Source organism: Castor canadensis, chromosome 1, assembly GCF_047511655.1.
Source record: "Castor canadensis chromosome 1, mCasCan1.hap1v2, whole genome shotgun sequence".
Lineage (NCBI taxonomy): Eukaryota > Metazoa > Chordata > Mammalia > Rodentia > Castoridae > Castor > Castor canadensis.
Genome location: NC_133386.1, coordinates 5,105,171 through 5,122,796, shown reverse-complemented (window position 1 = coordinate 5,122,796; position 17,626 = coordinate 5,105,171). Strand labels below are relative to the sequence as shown.

General features: G+C 35.1%; 1 protein-coding gene across 6 annotated transcripts in view; it reads left to right on the top strand.

The window, feature by feature from the left end:
* Positions 1 to 17,626, top strand: part of Qki (QKI, KH domain containing RNA binding) — a 136,118-nt gene that overhangs the window by 86,051 nt on the left and 32,441 nt on the right. For all 6 annotated transcript variants that reach the window (XR_002213193.2, XM_020177714.2, XM_020177717.2 and 3 more), the window contains exon 4: positions 14,115 to 14,258. Coding sequence is in view for 5 of the 6 variants with exons in the window: in XM_020177714.2 (XP_020033303.1) it covers positions 14,115 to 14,258 (144 nt within the window). In the remaining variant the exon portion in view is untranslated. The remainder of the gene's footprint in view (positions 1 to 14,114; positions 14,259 to 17,626) is intronic.

The following is a 17,626-nucleotide window of genomic DNA, read 5'->3' as shown; positions in this document are numbered from 1 at the left end:
TAAAAGTCCCAGGGAAATAGAATCATATCTCAACTCTGTAAATGCTACATATATATGATTAACCAACAGCTAACATTGTACTGAATGGGGAAGAATCCTAAGCATGCCCTCTAAAATCAGGAACAAGACAAGGGTGTCTACTCTCATCACTCTTATACATTATAGGGCTTTTAGTCTTAGCTAGAGTATCCCAAAACCAGGCAAAGACACCTCCAAAAAGGAGAACTATAGGCCAATCTCCTTAATGAACATTGATGCAAAAATCCTCAACAAAATAATGGCAAACCAAATTCAGCAACACATCAAAAAGATTATCCACCACGACCAGGTAGGCTTCATCCCAGGGATGCAGGGGTGGTTCAACATATGAAAATCAATAAACGTAATAAACCACATTAACAGAAGCAAAGACAAAAACCACTTGATCATCTCAATAGATGCAGAAAAAGCCTTTGATAAGATCCAACATCATTTCATGATAAAAGCTCTAAGAAAACTAGGAATAGAAGGAAAGTTCCTCAACATTATAAAAGCTATATATGACAAACCTACAGCCAGCATTATACTTAACGGAGAAAAATTAAAACCGTTCCCTCTAAAATCAGGAACCAGACAAGGATGCCCACTATCTCCACTCCTATTCAACATAGTACTGGAATTCCTAGCCAGAGCAATTAGGCAAGAAGAAGGAATAAAAGGAATACAAATAGGTAAAGAAACTGTCAAAATATCCCTATTTGCAGACGACATGATCCTATACCTTAAAGACCCAAAAAACTCTACTCAGAAGCTTCTAGACATCATCAATAGCTATAGCAAAGTATCAGGATATAAAATCAACATAGAAAAATTATTAGCGTTTCTATACACTAACAATGAGCAAACGGAAAAAGAATGTATGAAAACAATTCCATTTACAATAGCCTCAAAAAAAATCAAATACCTAGGTGTAAACCTAACAAAAGATGTGAAAGACCTCTACAAGGAAAACTATACACTTCTGAAGAAAGAGATTGAGGAAGACTATAGAAAGTGGAGAGATCTCCCATGCTCATGGATTGGTAGAATCAACATAGTAAAAATGTCGATACTCCCCAAAGTAATCTACATGTTTAATGCAATTCCCATCAAAATTCCAATGACATTCATTAAAGAGATTGAAAAATCTACTGTGAAATTTATATGGAAACACAAGAGGCCACGAATAGCCAAGGCAATACTCAGTCAAAAGAACAATGCAGGAGGTATCACAATACCTGACTTCAAACTATATTACAAAGCAATAACAATAAAAACAGCATGGTACTGGCACAAAAACAGACATGAAGACCAGTGGAACAGAATAGAGGATCCAGATATGAAGCCACACAACTATGAGCAACTTATCTTTGACAAAGGAGCTAAAAATATACGATGGAGAAATAGCAGCCTCTTCAACAAAAACTGCTGGGAAAACTGGTTAGCAGTCTGCAAAAAACTGAAACTAGATCCATGTATATCACCCTATACCAAGATTAACTCAAAATGGATCAAGGATCTTAATATCAGACCCCAAACTCTTAAGTTGATACAAGAAAGAGTAGGAAATACTCTGGAGTTAGTAGGTATAGGTAAGAACTTTCTCAATGAAACCCCAGCAGCACAGCAACTAAGAGATAGCATAGATAAATGGGACCTCATAAAACTAAAAAGCTTCTGTTCATCAAAAGAAATGGTCTCTAAACTGAAGAGAACACCCACAGAGTGGGAGAAAATATTTGCCAATTATACATCAGACAAAGGACTGATAACCAGAATATACAGGGAACTTAAAAAACTAAATTCTCCCAAAACTAATGAACCAATAAAGAAATGGGCACGTGAACTAAACAGAACTTTCTCAAAAGAAGAAATTCAAATGGCCAGAAAACACATGAAAAAATGCTCACCATCTCTAGCAATAAAGGAAATGCAAATTAAAACCACACTAAGATTCCACCTCACCCCTGTTAGAATAGCCATCATCAGCAACACCACCAACAACAGGTGTTGGCGAGGATGCGGGGAAAAAGGAACCCTTTTACACTGTTGGTGGGAATGTAGACTAGTACAACCACTCTGGAAAAAAATTTGGAGGCTACTTAAAAAGCTGGACATCGATCTACCATTTGATCCAGCAATACCACTCTTGGGGATATACCCAAAAGACTGTTACTCCAGAGGCACCTGCACATCCATGTTTATTGCGGCACTATTCACAATAGCCAAGTTATGGAAACAGCCAAGATGTCCCAGCACTGACGAATGGATTAAGAAAATGTGGTATCTATACACAATGGAATTTTATGCAGCCATGAAGAAGAACGAAATGTTATCATTCGCTGGTAAATGGATGGAATTGGAGAACATCATTCTGAGTGAGGTTAGCCTGGCTCAAAAGACCAAAAATCGTATGTTCTCCCTCATATGTGGACATTAGATCAAGGGCAAACACAACAAGGGGATTGGACTATGAGCACATGATAAAAGCGAGAGCACACAAGGGAGGGGTGAGGATAGGTAAGACACCTAAAAAACTAGCTAGCATTTGTTGCCCTTAACGCAGAGAAACTAAAGCAGATACCTTAAAGCAACTGAGGCTAATAGGAAAAGGGGACCAGGAACTAGAGAAAAGGTTAGATCAAAAAGAATTAACCTAGAAGGTAACACCCACACACAGGAAATCAATGTGAGTCAATGCCCTGTATAGCTATCCTTATCTCAACCAGCAAAACCCCTTGTTCCTTCCTATTATTGCTTATACTCTCTCTACAACAAAATTAGAGATAAGGGCAAAATAGTTTCTGCTGGGTATTGAGGGGGGGAGCGGGAGGGGGTGGAGTGGGTGGTAAGGGAGGGGGTGGGGGCAGGGGGGAGAAATGAACCAAGCCTTGTATGCACATATGAATAATAAAAGAAAAAAAAAAAAAAGACAAGAGAAGAAGTAAAAAGAATACAAACAGGACAGGAGAAAGTCAGTTTTGTCCCCATTTGCTGAAAGTATAATCCTTTTTTTTAAGTGCAATAATTAACTTTATAATCCTTACCAAGTCATTTTTACAAAATATTTATTCTCTGAAATCCACAGCATTCATGGGGTGTTAACACTTTAAATGTTTATCATTCTACCAACTGCAGCATTATCTAAGTAAACCAGAATAAGCACTTTTAGCAGATGTAGCCAATGATTATTAATACTTTTTTTAAAGTATAATCCTATATTTACAAGACCCTGAAAACTCCAGCAGAAGACTCTTAGATCAGATAACACTTTTAGCAAAATAGCACTACACAACAATCATCATACAAATTCATTAGATTTTCTATATACTAAAACAAATTCTCTGTGGAAGAAATCAAGAAAGCAATTTCCACAATAGCCTTGTATCCTGGGAATCAACCTAAACAAAGAGGTGAAAGACCAGTGCCGTGAAAACTCAAATACTGAAGAAAGATATTGAAGAAGGTGGAAACATATCCCATGTTCGTGGATTAACAAAAATAATGTTGTAGAAATGGTCATATTACCAAAAGTCATCTACAGATTCAACACAGTCCCCATCAAAATTTCAATAACATTCTCTAAAGAACTAGAGAAGGCAATATAAAATTCATATGCAAGCACAAAAGCCTCCCGAGGAAAGAGGCAGTGCTGGGATACCACAATACCTGATTTCAAGTTATACTACATAGGCAGGCATAGTTCATGTCTGTAATCTTAGGTACTCAGGAGGCAGAAGCAGGAGGAATGAGAGTTGTAGTCCAGCCTGGGCAAAGTTAGTGAGATCTTATGTCAAAAACAACTGGCGGACATAACTTAAGTGGGAGGCAATGGGTTCCATCCCTGGTACTGTGCCCTCTCCCCCAATTCCCTAACTATGGAACATAACAAAAACAGTGTGGTACTGGCACAAAAACATACATAGATCAATGGAATGGAATACAGGACCCAGAAATAAGCCTGTGTTGCTACAGCCATCTTATTATTGACAAAGGTATGAAAAATAGACTTTGCAGAAGACAGCCTCTTTAACTGGTGATGCTGGGGAAATTAGATATCCACATGTAGAAAACTGAAACTAGATCCTTACCGCTCAGCCTATACCAAAATCTACTCAAAATAGATCGAAAATAATAAATAAATAAATCAAGACAGGAACTTTGAAACTGTTAGAGGTAAACAGGAAAAACACTTCAAGATATGACAATGACCGCACCAGCTCAGTGAATAATAAGGATTAACAAAAGGGATTGCATCAAAGTTAAAAGTTCTGCACAGCAAAGGAAACAATTAGCAACATGAAGAGACAGTTTATAGAATGGGAGAAAATCTTTGCCAGGTATTTACCTGACAGTGATTTATAGCTGGAACATAAAACTGAATACCAAAAGAGCAAATAATCTAAGTAGGCAAATTAACTGCAGACTTTTCAAAAGAAGTACAAATGGCCAGTAAACACATGAGAAAATGTTCAACATCTTTAGTCAAGAGGGAAATGCAAATCAAATGTACATTGAGATTCTATCTCACCCCAGCTGGAATGGCTATCACCAATAAACAGAAAACAAATGCAATGTAAACATGCAGGGAAATGAGAACACTTAATACATGTTTGGTGGGAATATATATTAGTTTAGGCATGGTGGGAATCAATATGAGTAAAAATAGAATCACCATATGATTCAGTTTACCACTCCTGGGCGCATACCCGAAGGAAATTGTCAACATACAGTAGAGACACCTGTGTAGCCATGTTTATTGTAGCATGTTCACGCTACCTAAGTTATAGAATCAGCCTAGGTGCCCGTCAGCTAAGAATGGATAAAAAAAGGGTTTCTATATACATTGGAGTAGTTTCAACCAAAGGAAGGACAAAATCATGTTGCTTGCAGGAAATTGATCCCTACATTAAGCCAGAATCAGACAAGTTTTATACAGGTTTACACTTGTGTGTGGAATCTTTTAAAAAAAGACATGAACATAGAAGGAGGTCTACTTGGGAAGAGAAAGGGAATTAGTGGAGTAGTGATAAGTGAGGGAAACAGAGGATTAATACCATCTAAGGACATTATATGCACATATAAAAATGTCAATATGAAACCCATTTAGTATAATGACCATAAACTAACAAAAACAAATGAAATAGGCATCACGCGGGCAGTGCAAGCATGGTAAATACCCACAGTGGCTTAGGTTGAACAGGACATGTTAAGGAGCCCCTAGGATGCTGGTGCTGCCCTTCCTTTCCTGAGGTCTTCAAGTAGGAGGCACCTTTCCTGATGCCATTCGCCCTGCCTTGCTACTCTCTCACGTTTTGGAAACACTGTCAGGGAACATCAAGCTACATTTATTGCTCGTGGGTATAACACAGAACCTTCAAGACAGTTCCTACTTGTTGTAGGAATTGAACTCAGATTCATCATCATTTTGTATTTTTTTTAAATTTTTATTTCATAGAAGGTGGGTAAATACTGTCTTAGTGTTGCCTGATATATATATATATAATTTGTGGTAAGGATTGAACAACCCAGGGCCTCACACATACTCAAGTGTTGTACTACTAAACTACATCCCCAGCCCTGAATTTTTGAGCTATTTATTTATTTTCATAAACCCATGTGGAAAAGTACACATAGAATATATAAGAAGACATCATATGAGTTAGGGCTTAGAAACTATTTAGTACATTTTATGTTACTTGCTATTTTCTGATTATAGTGTAAAAATTTAATGCCAGATGTTTCTTAACTGTTTACTACATGAAAAATGTGCTGAATATTTTAGGGAAGCAATGTCTAATATATAACAGTTGTAGTTTAGCATACATTGGGTAAAGAAAATACCTAACAAAAAGATGAAACTATGAGTTCAGCGATGCTTTTAAATGGGTTTGTACTGTGTTGATGATGCCCCATAGGGACACAAATATGAAGTCTCAGCTACTGGGGTGGTGAGGCAGGAGAATTGTGAGGCCGAGGCCCGTCCTGGACAAAGTAATGAGACCTACCTCAAAAAACAAGCGTGGATGAGTAACTCAAGAGGCCCTGGGTTCCATCCCCCCATACTACAGAAGAAGAAAAAAAAAAGAACAACCATGTGTATTTTAGGAACTAGGAGTACGTTTGTGTGACATTATCTTACGTAGAGACCATACATATATAACATGCAGAAACGAGTATTCAAGAACTTAAGAACATATTGTAAGAGAATTGCATGTTCAGATGTGTGCAGGGCAAGAGAAATATAAAATTATTTTGTACCAGCCTCTCATTTAGGCATCTTTAAACACATTTTAGTATAAAAAGTGGAAAGGAACTGTCTTTGCTTTCTGGAAACTTATTCTAGAGATCAATATTAAGTATCATGACTGAGCAATAAAATTCTGTGGCAGCACAGTGAGGGGGTCGGATAAATGTTGATAGTTTGGGAGAACATGGAAGTAGTATATTTGAGTTCATTCTTCTGTTTCATTAATTTTTTAATAAATTCCCTTCATTACTCTTTCAGTGCATTTTGTATAGAGCCTGCAAAATGATGACAGCTGTGGTTTCTTCCTTTTCAAAAAACTAATGCTCCACTCTGTGCATCATATCAGATTCAGCCCTGAATGGAGTGCAGTACAGTGCTTTGATCAGCTGAGCTCCCTTTCAGTCCAAATCAAAGATTATGTCTGTATCTTTATTAGTCGTCTTTTTCTAAAAGTTACATTTAAAAATAATTTCATGTGTTTATTCAAAATTTAATATATTTTGTAGATTATATTAATTAAAAATACATTGTGGTAGGCCAGGATTTATCAGCCCCAAAGTGCATTTCCAATTTTATTTTTCTAAATTAACCTCTAGTCATGTCATATTACTTGTTGTTCAGTCATCCCTTGTCCATATTCCTGCTGTGTCAGTTCCTCTGATCATCTGTCCCTCATTGAGTTTATATTGCAGCCTATCCAAACCTTGATACATCATGGCAACAAAAATTACGGAGTTCTTAGGGAATGCTGGATATTCTTTACTGTATGCTATTAATATATTTAAGATGTATCACAGTTTTGTGATGTAATTATTATACTTATCTCTTTATACCTCTCTTTTACAGATGTGAAAACCAAGGCACAAAAATAATTCAAATATTTTGCTTAGGATTAAACAGGTAGTAAATGGCTAGCAAGTGTAGTATCATAGAGTCCTTGGCAAATGAATATCCAAAGTTTATATTTTCAGAGTCTGGACATGGTGGTACATGCCTGTAATTCTGCCTGCTTGGGAGGTGGAGGGAGGAGAATTGTGGTCTGAGGCCAGCTCAGGCAAAAGCAAAAGACCCTATTATCGAAAGGGCTGTGGGGCATGGCTCAAGTGGTGGTCCCGAGTTCAGTCCCCAGTAACACCTCCCCCCAAAACTTGCATTTGAAAAATCGCATCCTAAAAAATATGTATATGTATATATACACACACACTTTCTTTTTAAGTTTTGTGGAATGTCCAGCCTGAATAGAATGGCTTCAGAAAAAAGCAGCTTTTGTACATTGAGCCATATATCATGTCTTATTCTTATCTTAAAACTTTATTCCATAAAACTGTTACCAAATATGTCTTGACAGGCTATGTGCAGTTTTAAGAATGTCTTCTTGCATGTGGTTGTTGTTTTCAGAGGAAATAATTGTAGATACAATGTTATCTTGAGGACAAGATAGTAGATACATAACAGAATTTTTCTGTCTACTAAATAAGCAAATAAGAACCAGAATTTTAAAATTCCAATGCAAATTAGTGAAAACTTTATTAATATTCCGAAGAAGTGTCTTGTGCTTCTATGGACAGTAGCTACTTAGCAACAGAGACTCAGCTCAAAGTTTCCAGAAGGATTTCAGGGCAGTCGTTATTTCTATCCTTACTATTTTTATTAAATGTTATCCAGCTGTTCATCTTTAAGCTTGGTGAGAAATGAAATTATAAAGCACTTGATCACGTGTCCCTTTGTATGGGAAACTCTATACACATTTTTAGTTCAGGTCATCTACTGCATTGTCAAGGTCAGACTTAGTTTCCCAAGTGGTCTTGTTCAAAGTTGTTCCTGCATACCACAAGCTCCTCAGATCTTGAGAATCTTAACTCATTTTGGTTATCCTTGGGGAAGACCAGTATAACTTGGGTAGGGCTGTGGTTATATAAGTTTAGGGAGGCCATATGGTAATTACAGTTAGACTAGTGAGTTGATACATTAAAAATTGGACGGACGAATATCTGGCATCTTTATATTGTGTCTGTAGAAGAGAAATGTTCTTGTGAAGGAAGAGCATTGAAGCTAGTTCTTTTGGTTTTAACTAGGAAACTCTTAGAATAAAGCAAGTTTTTTGAATTAAGAAATTATTTTAGTTATGCTTAATTTAATAAGCATTTGTTGAATGCCTACCTTTCCTGTATGATGATTTCAATAAACTAAATATAAAACATTCATATATTATTACAAGATGTTTTGAAAACATGGCTGTTGCTTGACACAAGTTTAAGGAGTTCTGTGGTCAACTTTTATGACTGTAGTCAATGAAGAATTAAGACTATATAAACTCTACTTCCTGCCGAGTTTCTCAGTGAACGTTTCCTGATGGCTATATATCTCAGCTTTAATATTTGGCTTAAAGTACATATGTTCATAACAAAAGTTATGGGATCCTTGGTTTGCTTCAATAAGGTACACTTTGAATTCTTTTCCAAGAGGTTTTAGCATGTGAACTTTCACATTAAGAGCACAGTAGGAGCAAAAGTCTTAGGCTCATTTCCCTGACTACAAATGCGTAATTAAAAGAGTCTGCCAGCGGGTGGTTGGGACAGTCAGCGTGCTCTGATGCTTCATGTTACACAGCTACTTTGTTGTTGAAACACATACTGTAATTAGAGCATAATTTTAAACTTCAGAGGGCAGTGACTCATCAAGTTTTTATTTTTATGAAAAACCAGTTATCAAAAACAAAAGTAGTTTCTCAAAGGCTGAGAATGTTTTTACTTCATATTTCTATGATACTATGTGTAGCAGCTTCAAAAATGAAATGTATTTACTGAAAAGTAATGGTTATTATGTATTTATGGACAGTGGTGTTGTTTGGCCTGACTTAGTGATGTTAGAAATATGCATGGTGTATGAAGGCTGTATTTTAGTTGTCTAAATTTTTACTTTTTTTTTTTTGGTGGTACTGGGATTTAAACTCAGGGCCTCATGCTTGCTAGACAGGCATTCTATCAGCCTTTTAGTTTTAATAAACTCATCTATTGAAAACTTTAAAGACTATGTTAACTTAAATGGCTATAGGTTTATCCCTTTTGTATATTTGTATCATTAAAATTTGGTAGTTGATTCAGGGATAAAGCATTTTTGTAGACACAAGTGATCTTTTCAGGTGCTTTTTCTGGGTTGTTGATATTCTTCATGTGACTATGTCAGGGAAATCAGTTATTGAAAAAAGGTTTGGCTTGGCTTGAATTAGGAGATAGGACCAATATGAAAACCAAACAAAACGTAGCTGCCAAGTAATCTCTTTAATCTATTTATCTGCACTCAAAAGTCCCTATATCGACTAAAATTCTGTCAGGACTGATATGCTTAGAGTGTGGGGATTTGACTGGAGGCCCATGTGCCTGCAGACACTTTACGCATCCTCCCTTTCATTCTGCAGAAAGTAAGCTTTGGAGAGACCCTTGTGAGGCAGGCCAAAGTCCTCCTTACTTCTCCTGCAGATTGTCCTGCTTACACAGATGGCCATAAACAAGATTAAACAGCAGTGGAAGCCATGAGTGACTCTCACAGTGAAACAGCAATAGGGTGGAGGTATATTGTGTTTCTGGCATCGCAGTGCAAAGACTGCTGAATAATGTCACCACCAGACCCACAGCTTAGCCAGGTTCTACACCATTAGTTTTGTGCCTTGTTTCAGTGGGTAATACCCCTGGGTTCCTTTTCCACCTGTGTGGATGATTTATACTAAGTGAAGTTTTCAAAGAAAATTCAGCCAACAGTTGTTCTTCACACCTGCTCAATTAAATAACCTAAAATTGGAGTGGGAAGAGTTCATGTCCCAAAAATTCCATACGATAATATATTGCTCCCTGTTTAGGTCTGGCCCACAAGATGAATACTTACACTCTTGTGGATGGAATCAGAATTTGTAAAATTTAAGAGAGAGCCTGAAAAAAAAAAAAAAAGATACACATAGAACTCCACAAAAATATTTGATTATGGATTAGGAAGGATTCTAGATTCAAGAACTCTGTGTTGTATTTCTAGCCTTTCACTAATTTATGGTATTGGTTTGGGACAGTTGCTTATTTTAGGATTCTTCAGTAGGTGAGGTCTTTTGCTAGGAATTGGTTGTTGAGACCGCAAGCCCTGAGGCTGGCTGCCTGCCTGGGTGCACACACAACTTGTTGGCATGACTTGGGCAAGCCATGTCTGCCTCAGCCTCCAGTTTAGTTTGGGGGATTGAATGATATGGTGCATTTTTGTTGTTTAGCATCATACTTGGCATGAAGTAAGTGTTTAATAAAAGCTACCATGATTTATCATCATCATTATCATCTTTTTAAAGTTTTTCATCACCTGAATGATAGAGTTACTTGAAGTTTATTTCTCCATAATATGCTTATTGAGAATATACACTATAATATGTATCTTTTCTTTGGTTAGGTGAAAACAGTATAGAACTTTTAGTAGGCTACTAAATTTTAATTTGCTATCTTTTTACTATTTCCTGTGTCCATTTCCTTGAATCTTCTTGTCATTTCTTGTTGCCTTAAAGCTTTGAACATACTCCCATATAGTGATTATTTATTTTGTCTTTGCTGTTACTTTAGTCATAGTTTTGAAAAGACTTTTTATTGCTTCCTTTTCTATTTTCTTTTTTTAAATTGAGTTCTTATATTTTAAACTCTTGTGGTTGCTGTGGAGATTCAGGGTGTCATTATGTAACCCAGACTAGCCTTGAATTTGCCATCCTCCTGCCTTAGCCTCCCCAGTTTGAAATTACAGCTGCACACCACTACACCTGGTCTAAACTGATTTTTAAGAATTTTAGCAGAGACTTTAAGTGCATGATTTCATTGATTTCACCATCTTTGACAGCTTCTCTTCTTTGTTTTAAAAACTGTAAACATAAGTGCTTCTTTTGAAGATAACATTAGAATACATAGAACTTAATTTTTTTCACATTGCTTTAAATTGTTGAGTTAAAAGTACACATTTGCCAAGGTAGTTTATAACTTAGAAAATTTATTCCTTCAGTAAAGCCTAGTGGCAAATTATACTACAACTCTGTTCTTTGTTTCCTGGGTTTTGTTTGTTTGTTTTGTGTTTTTGGTGTTATCTGGGATTGTATTTAGGGCCCTGCGCTTGCTAGGCAGGCACTACACTTGAGCCCATATTCTCTTTCTTCCATGTGTGTGTGTTTTTTGGTTGTTTGTTTTTGTGGCAGGTTAAGATTTCAGTTTTTATTCTTAAGCTTTTCTGAAATGTTTTGAATTTTAAATTTTACTCAGTTACCCTTGTGTTAGTATCTGTGTGCATCAGTATCTCACACAGTAGCTTTTAATGCATCTATCTGTTTGTAGCGCCTGTCAGTTGTGGCTTAGTATCGATTGGTGTCCCTTTCAGGTCGTAGTCTTTACGTCTGCTTCTGTACTGACTTCATTTCTGATGAGACACCTCATAGTGTGATTTTACCGTGCTGAGTGGATATTTTTGTATTCCTTGAGTTTTGTTCTGGGACACAGTTAAGTTAGTTGGAAACAGTTTGGTCCATTTAAGTCTTGCTTTTAAAATGTATGTAGGCAGTATAGGAGCAATGGCTACACTACCTTGAATTGTTTTCTGAACTGAAGCAAGATGGTCCTGTGAAACGTTTGTAAATCATGAGGTGTTTTCAGTCTGGTTCCCTGTGAGAACTAGGTAATTTGTGACATTGGCAGCTCTTACATTGGCCTCTGGAATTTTCTGCCCATAATGCAGTGGTTAACGTTCAGTCTCCTGCTTGGGACTTGGTCATTCTCCAGCAGTTTTTGTTCAGTACTGGTGTCTGAGTCCACCGCTATAGTTTTCCTGGACTCTTAACTTTGGTCTCCTCAACTCTGTGAGCTAGGAGACTCTTAAGGTAGTCAGCTGAGCAGTCATAGACTTGCCCTCTCCACCCCTTCACCACCTCCATTACTCTTACCCTTGTTCTCTGTGGCCTGATTGTCAGTATGTTGAAACTGCTATTTAATGTGGTTCTTTGGGTGATTGAGTCTGATGATTCCTGTTACTTTGTTTTGGCAGGAAACAAAATCTCTCATACATATGAGTTTAGATAAATAGAGACATTTTTAGGATCACCAAATAATAAAAGTAGCTTTTGTAAGTCTTACCTACTGAAAAAAAATAAAAAAGTAAATAAAAACAAACTTGGTGGGGAAACATTGTCAGCCTTCTTCAACATAAAAATTAAAGTCTACATTTAAATTTTAAATTTTTATTGCCAAGTACAAGTATTTGTGCACATTTTATGTTCTTTGTCACGCAGACAATGCTGAGATTCCCAGTTTCTCATGGTGTTCCATGCTGTTCCTAGGCAAAAAGATATATCTCATCATTTTATGTATTAATTTTTTTACCTCCCAAGTTATTTTGATTTAGTATTTATAACAAAATATCTTAAATTTTAAAACATTATTTTCGAATAATCACATTATTTCTTAATTTCTGTTTCCTTAGCTGCTGTTCAAATTTTCAGACTTCCAAATCAGATTAGACACTCGTATTCTGTACTTGTTCCACATTGCTTTTTGAATGAACTTTTTATTATAGCAGCTGCCAAAAACCTAGCTTTGCTAAGATGTGTTGTTAAAAGGAATGTGGGGTGATCTAATGTTGAAAGAGATACACTTTGAGCTAGTAGTTTACCATTTTATTTTCTTTGATTGGAATTGTACAGTTTAGTAAAGTAGTGAACTTCATGATAAAAGTTCAAGAATGGCAAGTGTCAATTACTGCGGTGCTCTGAACCATGTGCACATTTGTGTAACATTTGTTACTTAGAAGTTTGCAGTCTTAGTTTCTAATTTGGTCTTTTAAATGTGTATTTATTTATAAATTTTACATTACAAATATATTTACATATTATCTCTAAAACTTAATGCTAGGACTGTCCCTGAAATTACTATATCTTAGGTGAACTAGAATTGTAGCCACTTCTGCTGTTCCCTGTAGCTTGACAGGGTTTTCAGCATTGGTCTTTCCTTACTTGGTGATTAGAAGTCAGAAAGGAAATGAAGCATAGGTATTCACTATGAAGCTAGTATGTGTGACTTGCTATGATGAAGTTCACATTTTGAAAGTAAAGTCTGATGGAAATATAGTTAAAACTATTCTTGCACTTATTCCCTGTGATTACAATGAAATGTTTCTATAATTGCCACTTGAAATACTTAAAATAATACTTATTTTACACAATAAAGATTATTTGCAAAATACTTTTTATAATTTTGAATACAGCAATGTTATTATGTAGTGGAAGTTTGAGAATGAGAACTTGACTTCATCTTCTAAATTGACAGTGATCTTGATAAGTGGCCTGCTTAACCTTGATGACTTTCTGTTTGTTCGTAAAACACAGAAAAACATGTTTCTTAAGGTGTTGTTTTTTTTTTTTTTTTTCATTTTTCTTTTATTATTCATATGTGCATACAAGGCTTGGTTCATTTCTCCCCCCTGCCCTTAAGGTGTTTTTAATGATAATTTAAAGATGATGCCATATGTAAGTGTCTCAGTACATAGCAGCTCTACAGGGGTTGTGATTATCTTGCTCATTGTGGCATCCTTAGCATCTGGCTCAATGCCTGGTACATAGCAGGTCCTTCAAAATACTTGTTGAATTAGCTCTCATTTGACTAATAGACCCACATCCAAACTTTGTTGAGTTTGGGTTAGGAAAATAATTGAAAAGATCTGCAATATTATCTTAGCAAAATAATGCAAATGTGGCTTTGAATAATTGGCAATGGTTAATATTATATGGAAGTTGTACTATGTCTATAAAGAAAAATATTTGTAATGGTTTACTTTGTAAATTTTACAGGAGGAGCAAAATAGAGGCAAGCCCAATTGGGAGCATCTAAATGAAGATTTACATGTACTAATCACTGTGGAAGATGCTCAGAACAGAGCAGAAATCAAACTGAAGAGAGCAGTTGAAGAAGTGAAGAAATTACTGGTACCTGCAGTAAGTAATGATTTCCAAATCTCAGATTTCGGTCTCATTTCCCGCTTTGGGTTTAATTTTAATTTATTGTAGTAGTTTTCTTAATGAAGAACGGATTATTATTTGTTAGAGATTTTACTTAGCATTATAAAAATAATGTATGAATCATTAAATGTCTGAAGGACAAACATGGATAGTGCTCAACTCTTAACTGGGAAAGCCTCTATTTTTGTAAAGGAAGTGGTTTTGTGAGGACAAGCAAATCCAATTACTGTACTTCTCAAAAGTAAGTTAACTTTTGAATCATTCTGCTATAGAAAAAGAAGGTAGACACAGTAGGGTGGTAGAAGCTTTTGTTTGGAGGAGCCAGTCATGAGTATACAGAAGTGAATACACCTAATTTGTTTGGAACTGAGTTGGTAAGAGCACATTGTTTGAATTGCATATGGGTGCCAAGTACTCTCCTGCCAAAAATCATTGTCTCCCACAGAAAGATTGATGCTCCCTGGTAAAACCTTCTCACAATACAATGAAAAATCTAAATTTTTACTGATTTAGCTGGCACCATTCTGATCAGTTTTCTTACTCCACTGTTATTTCTAAAACAAAAATGTAAAGTTCATTTTTAGAAATTTAAGTAAGTTACTGGAAGTAATTTTGGAAGGTGACATCTCGTAAGAAATTGCCCAGACACCTTTGTATTCTCATTCAGTACTCCGTTCCATTCTCTCTTCCCTCTACTCTCATCTCTTGGATCTGTTCCCTGTTGTTACATAATATTTACAGTATTATCTCTTTCAATGGGAAATGAAAAATTATTAGTTTTCTGTGTCATTATTAAAATATTTTTTATGTATTAATAAAATGTATGGAAATGTGGATCCTACCTTGTTATTGACAAAACTAGGAATTTTGCTAGTATTGTGTCCAATAAAATGTGTTGCATTTACATAAATGAGTATAGCATCTGCTGTTTTTATTTCCCAGAGAGTCTGTCCTTTTATTTTCTTGATAGTCTATTCTTTAAGTAATCTCAGGAATCAAAGAGTTCCATTAACTTGACACAATTCCTTAGAAGAAAAGAATTTCTTGTAAATTCTCTTGGTAGATCATAAAAGGAATAATAAATGGGCAGGTTAAATTTTTAAGAAATTCATGCAGTTTATATCTTAAAGAAAATAACACCTTTGATGACAAATGTATCTCCTTGAAAGTATTTTTAGGATTATTATTAAATAGAAATAAAAATTTTAAGTTGTACTCCTTGCAGTTACTTACCTTGGAGTAATGAAACTTTCTTAAGACTTACAGTTCATAGAATAAAAATATGTACTTTAAGGTATGGGTTCTATGCAATGATTTAACCTTACTGTAGTTTCTTACTTCTGAAACATATTGGCTATGTTTATTGTAACATGGATGCAATATTAAAGAATTTTAAGTCTTTAATTGAGCAGAACATTTCTATAGGTTCGTGATGATGATGTCAAGATAAATAGAAGTTTAAACAAAACAAACTTCATTGTATTTGAGGCCTCTCCATAATTTCCCAGTGCTGTGTCTGTGTGACAGTTACCCTGAGTAAGTTTAGCCAGGAGGAAATGTTATTTGAATTGGACCTTCATATAAAATGATATTTATACTAACATAAAAAATGAGTAATCCTTTTTCACTTTTAAAAAATGTCATCTAAGTACAGCATTTGAGTGCTGTGTTAGGAACATTTCAGATATCTTAGTGTTAGGGACCCTCTTTGCAGAGGTTCTGGGATAGTACTATTATACCAAGATGTCTTTGTTACTAGAGTAACCTATCCGCTTCATCCTGAGTCAGGTGTTTTTGGTGGATATGAAAGTAAGCGTTTCGTATTCCAGAAGGGAGACAGTTAACAAAAAAGAAAGGATTGTTCTCAGTCTGCACTGCCACAGATAACTGATTTTAACTAAGTTTCAATTAGCATTGTGTCTCACTGCTTCACTTCTTGTTGAGAAACATGGTTGTGATGTTGGTGGTGATTTACTGTTTGTTGTAGTTAATCACTCTCAAATTGGACTAGAAAACAAGGCCTAACAAAGTTACATCCATGTTTCTTTATTATTAATAACATAGTTGTACATATTTATAGAGTACAATGATTTTTTTTTTTGGCCAGAAAAGCGTACGCAGGAATATTTTATTTTACTCAACTCAGTATAATCATTATAAAATGATCATTTTATAGAAAAGAAAAAAGAAAATTTTAAAATTATAAGAGAAGAAAAAGTTTGGATTGACACCATTAATTAATGTATTTTTAATAAAGAGGGGGAAACTTACATCTATTTCTTGTCCTATATCAATAATGAATACGAATTTGCTTATTATAACAAACAATACAGTAACTAAAGAAGTCAGCTTTAATAAAAATGAAATTGAAAAGTTATAATTTAGGTAATTGCTAAATCATACTGATGTAATATAGTATATTCTTATTTTTGTTTTTTTGTATTTTAGAAAATTAAACATTAATTTCATGTTAAGACACATGAAAATATCAAATTCCATATTTCTAGAGTACAGTGATGTTTTGATATGTACATACAATGAATAATGATCAAGTCAGGTAATTCACCTCAGATATTTATCATTTGTTTGTATTGAGAGCATTCAGAGTTTTCTAGCTTTTTTGAAATACTTAATAAATTATTGTTATCTATAGTCACCCCCGTGTTACAGAACACTAAAGCTTATTCGTCCTAATTGTAATTTTGTACTCGTCAACCTCTATCTCCCCTTCCTCCTTACCCTTTCTGGTCTCTGATATATAATATACTACTCTTTATATCTATGAGATTAGTGTTTTTAGCTTCTGCATAGGAGTATAATCATGTTCTTTTTATAATTTTATATTAAATACTTTTTGTAGAAAACATTAAAAATATAGAGAAGCTTAAAGAAAATTACTTGTTTGACTTTTACCCTGTGTTAATTATCAGTGTTAATACTAACAATTTATTTTTTGAGTCTATTTATTTATTTATTTATTTTTATTATACCATTGTACTGGGAGTACATTGTGACATTTACAAAAGTGCTTATAATATATCATAGTTAAATTCACCCCTCTATTCCCCTTTATCCACCCTTCCCCCATTCTTAGTGTAGTTTCAGTAGGTCTTATTTTTCCATTTTCCTACATGAGTACATAATATTTCTACCATATGCACCTCCTACACCCTTTCCTTATATCCTCCCCCTTCCCACTGGTACCAACCCCCAGACAGAACCTGTTTTACCATCTGTTTGTTTAAGATAGCTATACAGGGAGTTTTATGTCACATTTCTATGTATGCTTGTATTATAACCCTAATTATTTCATTCCCACTTAATTTCTCCTTGGTACTTTAGTC